The sequence below is a fragment of the Marmota flaviventris genome, chromosome 10 (assembly GCF_047511675.1).
Source record: "Marmota flaviventris isolate mMarFla1 chromosome 10, mMarFla1.hap1, whole genome shotgun sequence".
NCBI classification, from domain to species: domain Eukaryota; kingdom Metazoa; phylum Chordata; class Mammalia; order Rodentia; family Sciuridae; genus Marmota; species Marmota flaviventris.
In genome coordinates this window covers 32,321,750-32,336,823 of record NC_092507.1, presented here as the reverse complement: position 1 = coordinate 32,336,823, position 15,074 = coordinate 32,321,750, and the positions used below count along the sequence as shown (strand labels likewise).

General features: G+C 39.7%; 3 protein-coding genes across 8 annotated transcripts in view; 1 reads left to right on the top strand and 2 right to left on the bottom strand.

Moving 5' to 3' along the window:
* The window catches only part of Ccdc30 (coiled-coil domain containing 30), a 130,306-nt gene extending 127,333 nt beyond the window's left edge, over positions 1-2,973 (bottom strand). Inside the window, exon 1 of the mRNA XM_071617755.1 lies at positions 2,299-2,973. The gene's annotated coding sequence lies outside the window, so the exon portion shown is untranslated. The remainder of the gene's footprint in view (positions 1-2,298) is intronic.
* A 1,276-nt stretch (positions 2,974-4,249) lies between these two features.
* Ppcs (phosphopantothenoylcysteine synthetase) lies at positions 4,250-7,950 on the bottom strand. 4 transcript variants are annotated; one of them, XM_027937601.2, is made up of 3 exons: positions 7,866-7,950; positions 6,899-7,002; positions 4,250-5,117 (listed from the first exon to the last, which is right to left on the bottom strand). In XM_027937601.2, exons 2-3 carry the CDS (start codon positions 6,989-6,991, stop codon positions 4,794-4,796), a joined length of 417 nt encoding a protein of 138 aa, XP_027793402.1. In that variant the 5' UTR covers positions 6,992-7,002; positions 7,866-7,950; the 3' UTR covers positions 4,250-4,793. The 4 variants fall into 4 exon arrangements, with proteins under 4 accessions (XP_027793402.1, XP_027793400.1, XP_027793401.1 ...); XM_027937599.2 differs by lacking the exon at positions 7,866-7,950 and adding an exon at positions 7,163-7,718; XM_027937600.2 differs by lacking the exon at positions 7,866-7,950 and adding an exon at positions 7,608-7,688.
* Zmynd12 (zinc finger MYND-type containing 12) overlaps positions 7,780-15,074 on the top strand; it is a 30,412-nt gene continuing 23,117 nt past the window's right edge. The window contains exon 1 of one of the 3 annotated variants that reach the window (XM_071617756.1): positions 7,780-7,923. Coding sequence is in view for 1 of the 3 variants with exons in the window: in XM_027937598.2 (XP_027793399.1) it covers positions 8,205-8,314 (110 nt within the window). In the remaining 2 variants the exon portion in view is untranslated. Of the gene's footprint in view, positions 7,924-7,965; positions 8,315-15,074 lie in introns of those variants that run through there. The other 2 variants (XM_027937598.2, XM_071617757.1) reach the window with 2 other exon arrangements.

The window sequence follows — 15,074 nt, the reverse complement described above, 5'->3', positions numbered from 1 at the left end:
TTCTTAACTACTATGGCCTGCTGCCAGGCTGGCCCCCATTCAATCTGTGTTCTCCAAGCTTTCAGACTGATCCTTCTGAATGCAAATCACTTGCTGGTTAGCATTCTCATTGCTTTTAGGCAGAGTCCAAGCCCCTTAGGATGACACTAGAGATACTCCACAATCTGGTTCCTGCCTGCCTTTCTAGCCTTATATTCTGCTACTCTTGACTTTAGCCTTCCATGTCATGTATGTATAGGCCCCATCATGCTGCTTATATTCCCATACTGTAGATTCAGGTCCCTCTGCCTAGAATAGTGTTATGACATCCCATAATGAACAATATTCCAGTGAATTTATTGAGACCTCATGGTTGAGAAATTTGAAGATTCTAATAAAGCAGATCTTTACATAAATCTGTTCTTTGAATTACAAATGGTCTGACATCTAAACTGTACCTAAAACTGCCTGCCTAACAAAGTGTACGGAAATAATATTCTCTCCAAAGCAGATCCTGAATAAATGTTCATTAAGTATCTCAAAGAAATGCATCCTGTGGTATTTTTAAGTCTCTAAACTTTTCCAGGTGAAAAGAATGAAATGGTAAAATGAGTGTCAAAGATGCCAGTAGCACATTCCCAGTTGTGACAACTAAAAATGTTTCCTTATATTGCCAATTATCTCTTAGGGGACAAAATCAACTCCACAGGGATTGGATATCATAAAAATATAGCGAAGATCATTGGAGTATAAGGAGATTGTGAAGGAGGAAGGATGGAAAAGTATGGGGGAATGTGGAATGAATTTAAGAAAATCACATTATGTGTATATATAAATATACCACAGAGAATTTCACCTTTATGTGTGTCTGGAAAGTATCAATCAAGGATGGATAAAGAAAATGCAAAGAGAGGATCAGTGCAGTAGAGAATGGGTCAAGGGAGGGAAGGGGGAGGAGGAAGGAAATGGGACTGAAATGAAGTGGGTCAGATTCCATGCATGTACATTTTTGTGGGGATGAATCTAGCTACTATGTGAAACTATAATGCTCTAATAAAAATAAATCATTTCCTAGGCCTAGAAATGTGTTCTGGTAAGAGGAAAAATTTCTAATTAATCATGCTATAATGATGTTTGGTCAATAAAGGAAGAAGAAAGGAAAGCTCCTTATAAAATAGCATCTAACAGTCTCTTTTTAAAGAGAATTTATTCATTTCCATTCAATGTGAAAACAGTCTCTTTTTTAAGAGAATTTATTCATTTCCATTCAATGTGAAAAACTGCAGAACTTGTTTTTCTTTCCTAATCTATTATAGAAGAGAAAGATGAATTTTTAATTATTTGAAAATCTGACTCTAAGCAAGAGAAATCATAAATACTGTTTCGATTGGCCTGTAACATCAAAATATCCAAATGGTTATAGCCCTCCAAATATCTGTTAAAAATATGATTTATATAGCCTCAAAATAGGTTTATTGCTGAAGAAGAAATGGTAAGAATCAACGAGGAATACATGCTACAAGACAAATTAAATCTTTCCAAGCTAAAATAAAATTTCACTGGGTCTAAATCAATCTTATCCTATATTTAAGCCATCAGTACTAGTCTTTTTAAAGACCACTGAACCTGCTGCTCCCTTATGAAAAATATTTATTTTTCAATCACTCCCCCTTATTGGTTTACATCACAAAGAATAGTTTCCTGGTTCAGAAGAGGCATGAACATGAAGAGGCACAAGAATTCTTACAAGCACCTTCTCTCTAGCAAATTCTATCATCATCAGGTGTTGGATTTATGTGGACTTAAAGTCGAAATCCTGTTTTTTGATCATTTTTGACATTTTCACAAGTATCTAAAATTAATATTAGATATAATATTAATTCAAAAGGAAAACCTTCTTTATATAAGCCTGAAATGGGCCCAACACTACGATCATTTTCATTTTTTCCCTTCATTTTCAAAACACAGTAGGCTTGCAGTAATTTGATGTTTGTATTTATCAATGTGTAACTTTTCCATTCTAGTCTCTAGTTTACCCCAGACAGAAAGTTTGCCACAGTGCAGAGAAACAAAAAATCTTCCTAATGATTGCAGAGTTGGAGAAAAAAACTTAGCTGTGCAAAGCATTGCATCAGGAAAGCAGAAAGGGGTGTTCTATAGATGACAGAGGTGGTGGATATGAATGGACATTCAATAATGTGCAGTGTGGACAGGGAAGGGTGAAAAATGGTTGTGGAATGAACAGGATGAGGAAACTGGTGCTTGATGAGAGAAGTGGATGAGGTTGTAGCTTTAAAGGCAGAAAATAACTGACTTGACCTCCAATGCTGAGGTTACCACAGGCCTCCAGAGTCTTCTCCAGAGTCTTCTTCAAGGTTCTGCATGACGAAGACCAGCCAAAAAAAGCAGGAAACGGCAGTTCTTAGGTTCACGTGCCTACAAGTAGGGGACAATTGTGCCTCCGTGAACTTTTAGCGACTTGTATCTTCGGGTGCAGTCATCTGTCCCGGGTGTGCCACTCACCGGTTAGGTGAGAAAAGGAACGCCTACATAACTCACTGAGCGTGTTCTAAGCCACTGTTTTAATAAGAGCGGATCCAGGGAAAACAGGCGAATCCTTCAGGCAGAATCACTCCAGCTTCATCGGGAAAGGCCAGACGAAGGGCTCCTCTATAAGTTTCGGTCCTTCCTTGGAAGAGAAGCGGAAAAGCCCTGGAATATGGGGGGAAAGGAGTGGAGAATAGATGCTTGCCTCTTCGGAGTTGAGGCGGGAACCTCAGGAAGCAGGAGGAAATTTTTTTTTTTTTTTTTTGGAGGATGCTGAGAGGGTCCGGGGTCGGTGCGCGGCTAGCAGCTCAGCTGCGAACTGCAGGTGCCTAAGGAGCCAGGGCGTCATAGCAACCGCCCTCGCTGCTGGGACGCAAAGGCGTCATTCCGGCAGGAACTGTAGGTACGATGCACGCCATTGGTGCCACTGACTGTTCTTCCTGTGAGGAGTTTTGTTACGGCGCACTCCATTGGCCTCTGGGTCTTGGGGCGGAGTTCTTCCAGCCGCGCGAGTACTTCTCGCTCCATTGGCTCCTGAGACAGCCTTAACCATAATTTATATAACTGCAAGCGCTTGCAATTTAATAGCATTTCTAGTTCTCAAATAGCTACCCTTGTCCCAGCCTTATCAAAGTCCCGGGCTCCTTACGTTAGACTTCCTGATCTAGAACTTATTTATTCTTTTAAAATATATTTTTAAAAATTGTAGATGAGCACAATACCTTTTTTTATGCGGTGCTGAGGCTCGAACCCAGTGCCTCCCACATACTAGGCAAGTGCTCTACCATTGAGCCACATCCCCAGCCCCTTATTTCATTTTTATAAGGGTAGGATGCTAGGTCAGGAGTTCTGAATTTTAGACCTATATCTGTCACTAATCACATGGGGAGCCTCAGATTAAACACAACACTTGCACCCAACTTACTGTCAAAATGGAGAAACCGGGCTTGACCAGAATTATCCTTAAAAGTTGAAACCCTTTAAGAAGTCCTAAGCCTGGCAAATTCGGTTTAGGCGAGTCGTATCAATCTCTCCCTTTGGCAACAGAACCCTTGAGAATGTTTTCTCTGATTTAAAATGCTATCACCACCACACAGCCCACTTAACACCTATTTGTCAGTTTCAGTATCACCTCCTCAGGCAAACTTTCTTTGATACCCTAATCTAAATCAAGTTCTTTCTTGTTTTGTGGCAAACTTTCTTTGATACCCTAATCTAAATCAAGTTCTTTCTTGTTTTGTTGACTCACGTTCATTTTTCTTTAAACCCAAACACACACACCCTCACTCCCCCTGCCTCAGAATTTTCACTTGTATAAATACTGTTTTTAAGTGCTCTGAATACATTAATCAACCTAAGTAGAGAACTCTTTAATTCCATAGAATGGTGCTTGTTTTTGAGCACTAACATGAGGTGATTCTCACAGGAATAATTATGACCAAAAAAAGAAAAAAAGGATCACTTCTAGTTTTAGCCCCACTTATCCCACACTTTTTATCAACTGTAATGCATCCCTTAGGTTAGTCACCAGTTGGTCCCTGCCTAGTTCTAGGTGGAAGGTTGTATTAAATGTACGTCAAGAATGGTCCTAAAATATTTGAAAGGTAAATTTTTATTCAAATATGAAGTAAATCTAGGAAAAGAAAAAAAGATTGAGGGAGGTATCTTTTGCTTCTACGCACATCTTTGTTAAGTTTCCAAAAAACAACACCCTTCCCATGTGTTGGTTTGTGGGCACACATTTTATTGCACTTAATTTTTTATATGTCCATTTCCCCAGCAAAACATATTTATTCATCTTTTTAATCCTCATAGCTCAGCACAGGGCCTGGCACAGAGTAGGCACTCAAATACTTGATCTTGAAAACATGACCACTTATGTATGCATCCATAATCCCCCTTCTACAGTATGAAGTGGGTGGATATTCAGCGTTCAGCTACTTTTCATGTACATTTTGCAGAATATATAATTCCCAAATTATATTAGTGATTTCACACTTTAAAAGAGATCATCAGGATCTCTTTTTTAAAAGCTGTTTATTTCTTGGCTTTTTAAAAAGTCAAGGCAAAGCTCTAGTGTTCAATTTCCAAGTCAAGATAACATTTCAGGTGAGTGTGTCAGGTGGTTCAGTCATTAAGAGGCAAAAGCCAGCCCATATTGCCTGCACACTTTGTTCTTATAAAAGCAAATAATTTATTCTAGTCCTTGCCATTTGTAAGAGCCCTGGTCCACTGAACAATTTTTGATCCTATAAAACTTTTTTAGTTCAGTTTTTGTCACATATAAAAGCTGTGTGTCGAGACTGAAGATTATCCACTATCTTCTTTTCTATCTCTACACCTTTTTCTACATCTTCCTCTGATAGCAATAACTTGGTTTCTGAGTCTTTGGTAACAATAATAACAAAGGAATGTATTGACTCAAGGATATTAGCCACCACCAGTTGATGTTGATAAACTTCCAAAGCATTCCGAGCACGATTAATTACGATGGAGGGGTCGGTCTCCAACTTAAAGGAAATTATAAAGGCTTTGGGAGCCCAATCTTTAACCAAAGGATAAAGCATTTTTGGCACCATCTTCATTGTTATCTGTATTGGAAAAAGAAAAGCTTAATAAGCAAACAATGACCACTACCTATCAGGAAACTAAGGAATCAGGGACTCAGATTTTTGCCTAGATAAATTTTAGTGAGATTTTTTCCCATTGTGCAGACTTTTCAAAGCAAATTAAATGGTTAGCTTAAAAGCCTTAACTCTGTGGTGTTCATACTAATATCTAAATTTAAGGCTTTATACATATTCTGGGGCAAACCATTTTTTTTTTTTTTTTTTTAATCAGCCCTACTCTGCTACCCTCATTACATTTTCTGGAATGTTCTCCTTTATTTCTTCAAGTAAACCCTCAAATAAGCAAATATAACTAATTGGTTCATGCAAATGTTATGCTGGCAGAAGTCCAAAAATATTGGATTTTTAAACCTCTCAGTTTAAAATATTTCTACATTGGTAGAATGGCTCTAGATTCCATTTACTTGTAACTGGAACTGTAAACGGAAAAATTACACAACAGCACTGAGGAAACAACTGATTTTCACTTGATTAAAACTCATACCATCTGTTTCCAACACCTTCAAAGAGGAATGTTGAGTTGTTTTGTATACTTTTAAGACAGAACTAAAAAATGTGGATAAAGATCCCAGAGTTTTGAAAGTGTGAATCACTAAACTAATCACCAGGATCTCTTTTTAAAAAGCTGTTGTTAGCAAGTGTGATAAGAATCATATATTGCTAGTTCCCCACTGTTTCTCCTTAGCATTTTTCCCTACCAAGAGTAGCATGCATTTGACTCCCCTGCAGTATGTAAGCAATTCAAGTGCTAGATATTTCTTTTCACTGCTTTTATCTCCAGTTCCTACAATTAACACCTGGTACAGTAGGTACTCAATAAATATTTGTTGAAGAAATGAAAAAATAAACTATCATACAAGGGCCCCATTGATAGAGTTTCTCCTATATAGATTCTACCTGAATCACTAGGAACTTCCCCTCAGGTTCCAAGACACCAGAATATCTTAATAACTCAACCATACAACTGTTCTCTTCATACCTCTTCCTTAAATTACAATAACCCCCAACTGAACTATCCCATTCACTCTATTCCCTACTTCACCTTTCAAAATGATGCCAGAATGTTCTTTTCACAAAAACTACCTTATTCTCCTACTTATGTGCTACTTGTCTCCATAGGATAAAATCCAAGCTCCTTAAGAAGGAGTAAAAACCAGGCATGGTGGCCCACTCCTGTAATCCCAGCTACTTGGAAGGATGAGGCAGAAGATTCCAAGTTTGAGGTCAGCCTGGGCAACATAGCAAGATCTTATCTCCAAAAACAAAACAAAATATTCTGTGAAGTAAGCTGCCTCTTCAGTCCATTTTCCAGCATTACTAAAAGCACTTTGATTCACAGCAGCTACTGCTAAACATAGCAATGTTTCCAAACTCCAACTGTATAACTCCACTTGAAATGATCTTCCCCACTGTTATACCCTCTGCTCATCTTTAAAAACCCAGTTCAAGTTAACTTCCTCCAAGAAGCCTTCCTCAACTCCCCCAATTCACTTCCCCCAAATCTGACTGCACTTTGTACATACCTCCACTAGAGCATTTATCACTCTGTTTTGTAATTATGTCTGTGTCCAGGTCCCTGGCTAGATTGTGAGGTCCTTGAGGGAGGGCGGTGTCTTATTCATCTCTGTATCCCCAGTGCCTAGTGCATACAGAAGGCAGATAGGCCATCTCCAGATCAAGAGGAAAATTAACCCATGATTGGTTATAGGGGATCAGATCTCTGGAAGAGAAGCGCCCATCACCTGCAGTGGGCCCCCAGATGACTGGATCTTGTGTTCAGGCATTTCAGAGACAGGAACATAGAAATCTGACACGGCCGCAGCCAGGTAAAACATCGCAGAAGGCCCTGCAAAGAGAAGTAGAAGGTGTAACAAATAGGGGAGAGGTGTGGGATCAGTTCCTTTACAACTTGAGTTCCCAGACTGTAAGACCAGAGGTATGGGGGGAAAGTGGCTGGGGATAAAGGCCTTGCTTCCTGGCAATCGCTGGATCCCTAGGGCACGCACCTAGTGGACTGAGCGCTTGGGCAGCAGCCTTCAGCAGATGCAAATAGTCTGCCAAGGTGGAGAACTCTACAGCCAGGAAGGTGCCGGCAGCCGCTGCTTCTTGGTAGCTCCGCAAAGCCGCAGCGAAGCCCGGGAGTTCATTCTCCTCGGCCTCCAGGCTCAGCACGCCCGACTTAGGTAGGCCAGAAGGCCGCAGGGCCGACAGCCAGGTCTGAGGCGGGAAGCGGTGGGCAAAGGGGAAAGAGGAACGAGCGCGGTACAAGAACAGGACCCCGTAGCCTGCAGCCAGGAAGGCCTCGGCCGAAATTGCACCGCGCCGCCCGCTGCTGAAGTTGTCCAGAAAGCGCACTGGCCGCGCTTCCAGAGGGACCTTGGTGCCGCCTGACGTGACCAACACCACCCGCCGGCCCTGTGCGCCTAGCCCGGCCGCGAAGCGAGCCATAACCTCGGCAGAGCGAGCAGCACCCGAAGGCTGGGGGAACTCGGAGACGAGGTCCATTTCTTCCATCAGTGCCTGAGTTCCCCCTGCGCCTGCGCCTGCGCACGCCCCGGGGCCGCCGGCACCACGCCCAGCCGCAATAGTGAGCGGGCCGGTCCCTCCCCAAGGTTTTCCCCTAGGTCCCAATCTCGCCGGGTGTGGAAATGCGCGGTTATTCTGCCCCAGAGCCCAGCGAAAATGATACTGCGCCGAGGGAATTCTCACTTTCGGATAGTGAACATCTGGAAAGGTCGCATTCCCTCTTGTTAGTTTCCTGACCTGGGTAAGAACGGGCCGCGTTTGACCCTTACCGGCCACCGTACAGACCTTCCTGGGCTTGGATCCGTCGGAGTGTATTCTCTTTGTCTTTTAACCTTTGTGACTGATGGAATTTGTGACCCTCCCCTCCCCTGTTTTAAAGCTCAAAATGTCAGTCGAGCCACGCCCCTCCCCTTTGCCCTTGAAACTCTGGTAACTAGGCTGTCGCGGTCGTCACGTGACGCCGGTGTCCTGCGTTTCCTCGCTGGGCAACCGTCCTAGAGACCTACAGCCGCTGGCTGCAACATGAACGTGATCTACCCACTGGCGGTGCCCAAAGGGCGCCGGCTCTGCTGCGAGGTGTGCGAAGCCCCAGCCGAGCGAGTGTGCCCTGCCTGCACAGTCACTTATTACTGGTAGGCCCTGGAACGTGGCACCTGGCGCCTGACTCCCTCCCTCTCTCCGGATCAGGGCCTGGGCCTGTGTACCTGTGTGAGCCGCCACCCCTCAAGGCGGCTTCAAGACAGGTCTCTAGGACCCCTGTGGCCTTGTCTGCCTCCTCTCCCACTGGTTGTGGGGTGTGTTTTGAGCACCTGCTGTGTGTTCTGCACTAGTCTAGGTGCTGAGGTTCCAGGGGCATTTGGGTAGCTCTGTTCCCTCAAGGACCTAATGTTAGGATGCAGGAGACAGACAAGTAAACAAAACAAAGTAATTTCAGAGAGAGAAATTTCTCAAGACAAGTAAAGAAAGTGTGATGAGAAACTGGGCAAACAGCTTCTCTTGAGAGTAGACTTAATGTGAAGATAAATAAGAGCAACCCATCCTGGAAATGGCTGGGGGAAGGCCTGGTGTGTTTGAGGAATAAAAGAAGGCTGGTTGGTCCCAGGCACAGCTAAGATAGTAGGGAGGGTAAGTGCAAAATGAGGCCCATTTCCATTTATTCAATATAACATTCTCTTTGCTTCATATTAGACCCTATTTTTGACCTGATGTTACATCCAGAGATCTAGTTCACAGTCATAATGCATTTTACATGACAAATGCAGTCACTTAGGATGTGCTAAGCCCTGGGACCTCTAAGGATGGAAGCTGGGGTAGTGTACTTTTTTCCAGGGAAGTAATATTTGAGCTGAGTTTTGAAGGAATGGTGAAAAAGGGTAGGACATTCCTGGCATCCAGGACTTCGTGGGCAAAGGGTAAAAGTACAGAGTTTGCTGAGAACTAGATAGGGAAGATAGTAGTGGAGGGACTGGTCAATGATTTTCACACTGTAGGCCAGGACTCAGCACATCATGGATAAATCAAACATCATTTAAAGAAGAAAAATAGCATAGACTAGAAAGTATCAAAACAATCCTACCTAAAATTTAGTGTTTTATGAGGATATGCATTTTTGTACTTGTAAAATGTATTTCTTACTATGAATTGAGTAAAAAAAAGTTTTGATATCATTGTGATAGGTACTAGGAGAAGTTTAAACAAAGAAAACATAATGACATGAGATCAAAAAGATTAGAATTTACCTTCTGGCAAGCCGTGGATGGTATTGAGCTGACAGGCTGTCATTTGTGTTAAGGAAAATGACAGGCAGCAGTATGGAAGATAGACTGGAAAATAGACACTGAAGACTGCATAACTGATTCGAAGGCTGTTGCCATGGTCCAAGTGGAGAGTGATCCTACCTTTCTCAGACTGATCCAGGTGTCCCACCTCAGTGCTCTCAAAGAACTCACTAGTCCCCCTATCTTAACACTTAGGACACAGGCTGAAATCAGTCGTGTAATTGTCTGTACCCCTCACTAGTCTGTATGACCCATGACAGCAGGGATGGCATCAGTTTTTTAGTTCCCTTCTTTGATGACATCATTGCATTTAGAATGCGATTCACAATTTGTAACAAGAACTACAAAGCTCTGACCATCTCTCTACTTGCATTTTCCACCACACTCACCCCATATTTTCCTTGCTATAGATACAGAGAACTGAAGTTCTAAATTGTTCTCTCAGTTTCTTTGCCCAGAATGCTCACTGTGCTGAGAACCTCCACTTCTATCACACACCTTCTGAACTCCCTTTCTTCCTTCAGATTTTACTTAAATGTCTTCTCCACCCCCCAGATAGGTCCAAATCAAATCCAAACACTCTTCTGGCATTTTTCTTGTTAATAAGTCTATTTTTCTTTGCTTTTCTTCTCTTTTGATTTTTTTTTCATTTACTTATCCTACAAGGTCTTTGTCTTTACTAGACCAGTGCCCACACATAACAGGTATGCAATGGACATTTGTTGAATAAACAAACTTCTTTTTTTTGGGTGGGGTGCTACTGGGGATTGAACTCAGGGGCACTCAACCACAGAGCCACATCCCCAGCCCTATTTTGTATTTGATTTAGAGACAGGGTCTCACTGAGTTGCTTAGTGCCTCACTGTTGCTGAGGCTGGCTTTGAACTCCCAATCCTCCTGCCTCAGCCTCCCACCCATGAGATTACAGGTGTATGCCACCACGCCCAGTATAAACAAACTTCTGAATGGATAATAAATCCATCTGAGGCCAAGAAAATGGGAGGAGATGGTGAGTAACAGATTTGGTTGCAGATAAAACGAGGGGCCTTCATGTCACTAGGCTACAAGTATAGGCACGACACTCAGGAATGATTCTAGTTCTTTGTCTGGTGTGTGTACCCATTTCTTCCTTAAAACCCCCTTCTTGGGGCTGGGGTGTAGTTCGGTGGCAGAGCACTTGCCTAGCGTGTGTGAGGCACTGTGTTCAATCCTTAGCACCACATAAAAATAAAGAAATAAAATAAAGGCATTTTGTCCATTACAACTACAAAAAAAAATTTTTTTTTAAAGTCCTTGTCCTCTTTATCCATGCAAACAGAAGTAATCCCCCCTTTCTCTCAGTTTACTTTGCTATCTACTCTTAGATGACTTTTGTTTCCCTTCTTCATTTTTAGTTGTTGGCAAGCATATTGTCTTAAATTTTATGCTTCATTAATGCAAGATGTTATTTTGAGTGCATATAGAAGGACTGCTATGTGTGTGCTATCTTTTGATTTATATCATACCCTGTGTATGCTCATGGTGTCCAGCAGTCTTGAAATAACTGGCACTAATATTTGATGATGACATGAATAAATCATTATTTCCATGCCCTCACCCTCTATTTTTTCCTTTCTCTTCTTTCATTTGCTGCTGCATCTTTGTGCATGTGTGCACATGGTGCTGGAGATGGATCCCAGGGTCTCATGGGTGCTAGGCAAGTGCTCACTCCTTTCACTTGTTTTAATTCTCTTTAAGGTTTTTTCTTCTTTTTTACCCATCTGTTTTCTTCAGAGTTCTATGCCCTTATGTTCTGGATATCTCAATATTTTTTTCTTTTATAAAACAAAATGAGATAATTTTTCTACAGGTTTTGATGGTTGAATGTAAAGTATCTAGAACTGTGCCAGGGACCAAGTTGGCACACAATGTATATTCTTTTTTAAGCATCCCAAATTTAAGAAGCCAAAAGGACAGTCAATTTGAATTCTTGCAAGTTTTTTCCTATAAAAGAATTTTATCCTAATGGTAAATGCAATTCATGCTCACTGCAGAGAACTTGAAAATACAAAAATAAAGAAGAAAAATAATCCATAATTCTACCACCCAAAGATTAGTAACCTGACATTTTGGTGAATTTCATTCTTTTTCTTCTAAACATATTTATTTTATGTATTATGCATAATCTTATGCATATTGTAGCTCATTGGATTGTGAATATGTTCCCAGGGAAGAGAACATTTTCGAGAAAATATAATTTTATGAAAGTACACACTGAAGCGTTTGTGATAGTTAGAGGCGTCAGTGTTGTGGTTTAGCAAATCACAGTATATTGATTACAGTGATAGGCAATAATTTTTCCTTTAATTTAAAATAAGATGGCACAAATTTAAATGCCTTAACTGGCCAAGAAGAGAAAACAGTGAAATGGTATTCAATAACAGAAAATAATAGGATCTGTAGTGAATTGTAGAATGAATGTCCTGCTTAAAGACATTCAAATATGGTTCTAAAAATGTGATAATGCACAAACTAAATATGTCTAGATCACGAACTACTTAATTGTGAGCCCTGAATGAAACATATTTTCAAACTTCTTTTGTATGCACTATGTTGACTTGCAGGGGTAAGACAAATGAATTAAGAGAAAACTCAAATATGTAAGCAAAGCTCACTGTATTTACAAAAGCAAGATATGTTAGTTGCTTTTACTAGAACAAAAGTTCATGCAGTTAAATAAGTTACCATTTCCATTGCTCACACGATTACTCAACAAGTCCTATTAAATAAAAACCCTGTGGAATTTAGCTATTTCTATATCCTGGTTATTAAGTGCTTTTATTGATCTGTTTACAATAATTCTCTGTCCTCTAGAAAACTTTTAAAGTGGCTTCTGACATTTCTATAGTATCAGAGTTAATAAAGAAAACACCCAATTGTATTTCTGTTGTCCCAGGAGAAAGGAAAGTGAGAGGATGCTTGCAGTCACGTATTTTCTATGGCTGCTTTTGTGTTACAACAGCAGGGTTTAGTAGTTGGAACAGAGAGCACAGAGCTCTCTAAGATTAAAATAGTTACTGTTTGGCACTTCACAGAAAAACTTTGGTAACCTCTTCCCTAGATTATTGGTACCTGTTTTGAAGTCTATAATGAACTCAAACTGTTAACTGTCTCACACTTAAGTCAAAATGTGTAATAGGCAGTGAAAATGTGTAATAGGCAGTAGAAATCAAAAACTCATGATTGTAGGCATTTAACAACAGAGCCTCAAAGTACATGAAGCCCAGACTCACAACTGAAGGGAGAAATAGACAATTTAATAATAATAGTTGGAGATGTCAATTTCTCACTTTCAGTAATGAATAGAACAACTAGAGAAACATCAGCAAGGAAATAGAAAACTTGAACAAAAACTATAAACCAACTAGACCTAACAGACCTTTGTAGAGCACACTAAATAATAACAGGATACACATTATTATTAAGTGCATATAGAACATTCTTCAGGATAGACTTATGTTAGGTCATAAAATAAATATCAATAAGTGTGTGAGGATTGAAGTTATACATAATTACAGTGGAATGAAATTAGTCATCAGTAATATAAAATTTGGTAAATTCACAAATTGTGGAAATAAAATACTAAAAAAAAGTGTGTCAAAGAAGAAATCACTAGGGAAATTAGAAAATGCTCTGAGATGAGTGAAGACAAAAACAGTATATTAAACATAAGAGATGCAGACAAAACAGCAGTTAGTGGTTCCTAAAGATCTATAACAAGTAAAGAGATTTAGCCAGTAATTTTAAAAATTCCCACACGTAAAAAGCTAAAGAGCAAATCACTTCATTAAAGTTCAAATGTTTAAAGAATTAACACTGACTTTCACAAATTCTTCAAGAATATGGAGGAGGAAATAATTCCTAATTCATTCTATAAGACCAGTATTATCCTAATAACAAAACCAAATAAAGATGTCACAAGAAAACTACAGACCAGTACCCTTTATGAATATACATATAAAAACCCTCCACAAAGTTTTAGCAAACCATATCCAGCACTATATATGAAGTTTATACATCATGACCAAGTGGGATTTATTCTAGGAATTCAAGACTGATTCACCATACAAATACCAATCAGTGTAATACACTATATTAATAGGTAAAAGACAAAAATCATGTGATTATCTCAATAGGTGCAGAAAAAGCATTTGACAAAATCTAACATCCGTTATGATAAAAACATTTAAACTGGAAGTAAAAGGGAACTTCTATTTACTTGGTAAGAAGAAACTATGAAAAAAACCATCGAGAAAAACAGAGCTAAGGTTATACTTAATGGTCAGAGACTGAAAGCTTTTCCCCCTAAGAACAAAAAGGAGACAAGGATGTTGCTGTCACAACTCTAGTCAACTTTGTACTAGAGGTTCTGGTAGGGGCAATTAGAATACAGTGAAATAAAAGATACCTAGCTTAGAAAGGAAAGAGAGAAACTACTTTAGTTTGCAGATGACATGACCTGCTTTTGATGGTTAGTTTTATGCATCAATCTGACTGAGGCAAGAGGATGCACAAATAGTTAGTAAAACAATATTTCTAGATGTGTCTGTGAAAAACTAGCATTTGAATTAATAGACTAAATAAAGGTCACCCTCACCAATGTGTGTGGAGATCATCCAGTCTACTGAGGGCCCAAATAGAACTTTAAAAAGTATCTTCTTTTCTGTACTCCATCTGCTGCCCAAGAACCTCCTAGTTCTTGGACTCTGAAACTTATACCAGCAGGCATTCTCTTTCCTCCCCTCCTTTTAGTTCTTAGGCCTTCAGACTTAGATTGAGGTACAACATGAGTTTTTGGTTCTCTAGCTAGCAGACAGCAGATTGTGGTACTTCTTAGACTCTGTATCACTTGAGCCAATTCTCACAGTAAATACATATTTGTTCTATAAGCACCTGTACATGCTTGTCTATAAAAAAACCCCTAAAGAACCTACGAAAGTATTATTACAGATAATAAATGAACACATATAAGGTTGTAGCATATAAGATCAATAAACAAAAATCAGTTGTATTTCTATATATTGGCAATGAACAATCTGAAAATGAAATTAGGAAAGTCATTCCAGTCATAATAGTATTATAAGTTCCTAGGAATAAATTTAACCAAAATAGTACAAGATTATACACTGAAAACTACAAAACATTATTGAAAAAATTACAAAGACCTAAACAAACAAAAAAAATGTTCTGTATTTATTAAATGGAAGAACTGTGATCCTTATCAAAATCCCAACTGCCTGGGGCTGGTGTTGTAGCTCAGTGGTTGAGCACTTGCTTCACGTGTGAGGCACTGGGTTCGATCTTTAGCACCATATAAAAATAAATAAATAATAAAATAAAGATATTGTGTTCATTTACAACTAAAAAAAAAAAACTATTAAAAAAAATTCCAACTGCCATTGTTGCAGAAAATGGACTTGCTGGCTCTAAAATTCCTCTGGAATGCAAAGGACCAACAATAACCGAAACTTAATAAAGAACAAAGAAAAGTGTGTATTTTAAAAGAATCACTTTTCAGTTTCAAAATTTGCTATGAAGCTATAGTGATGAAGACATATAGGTCAATGGTACAGAA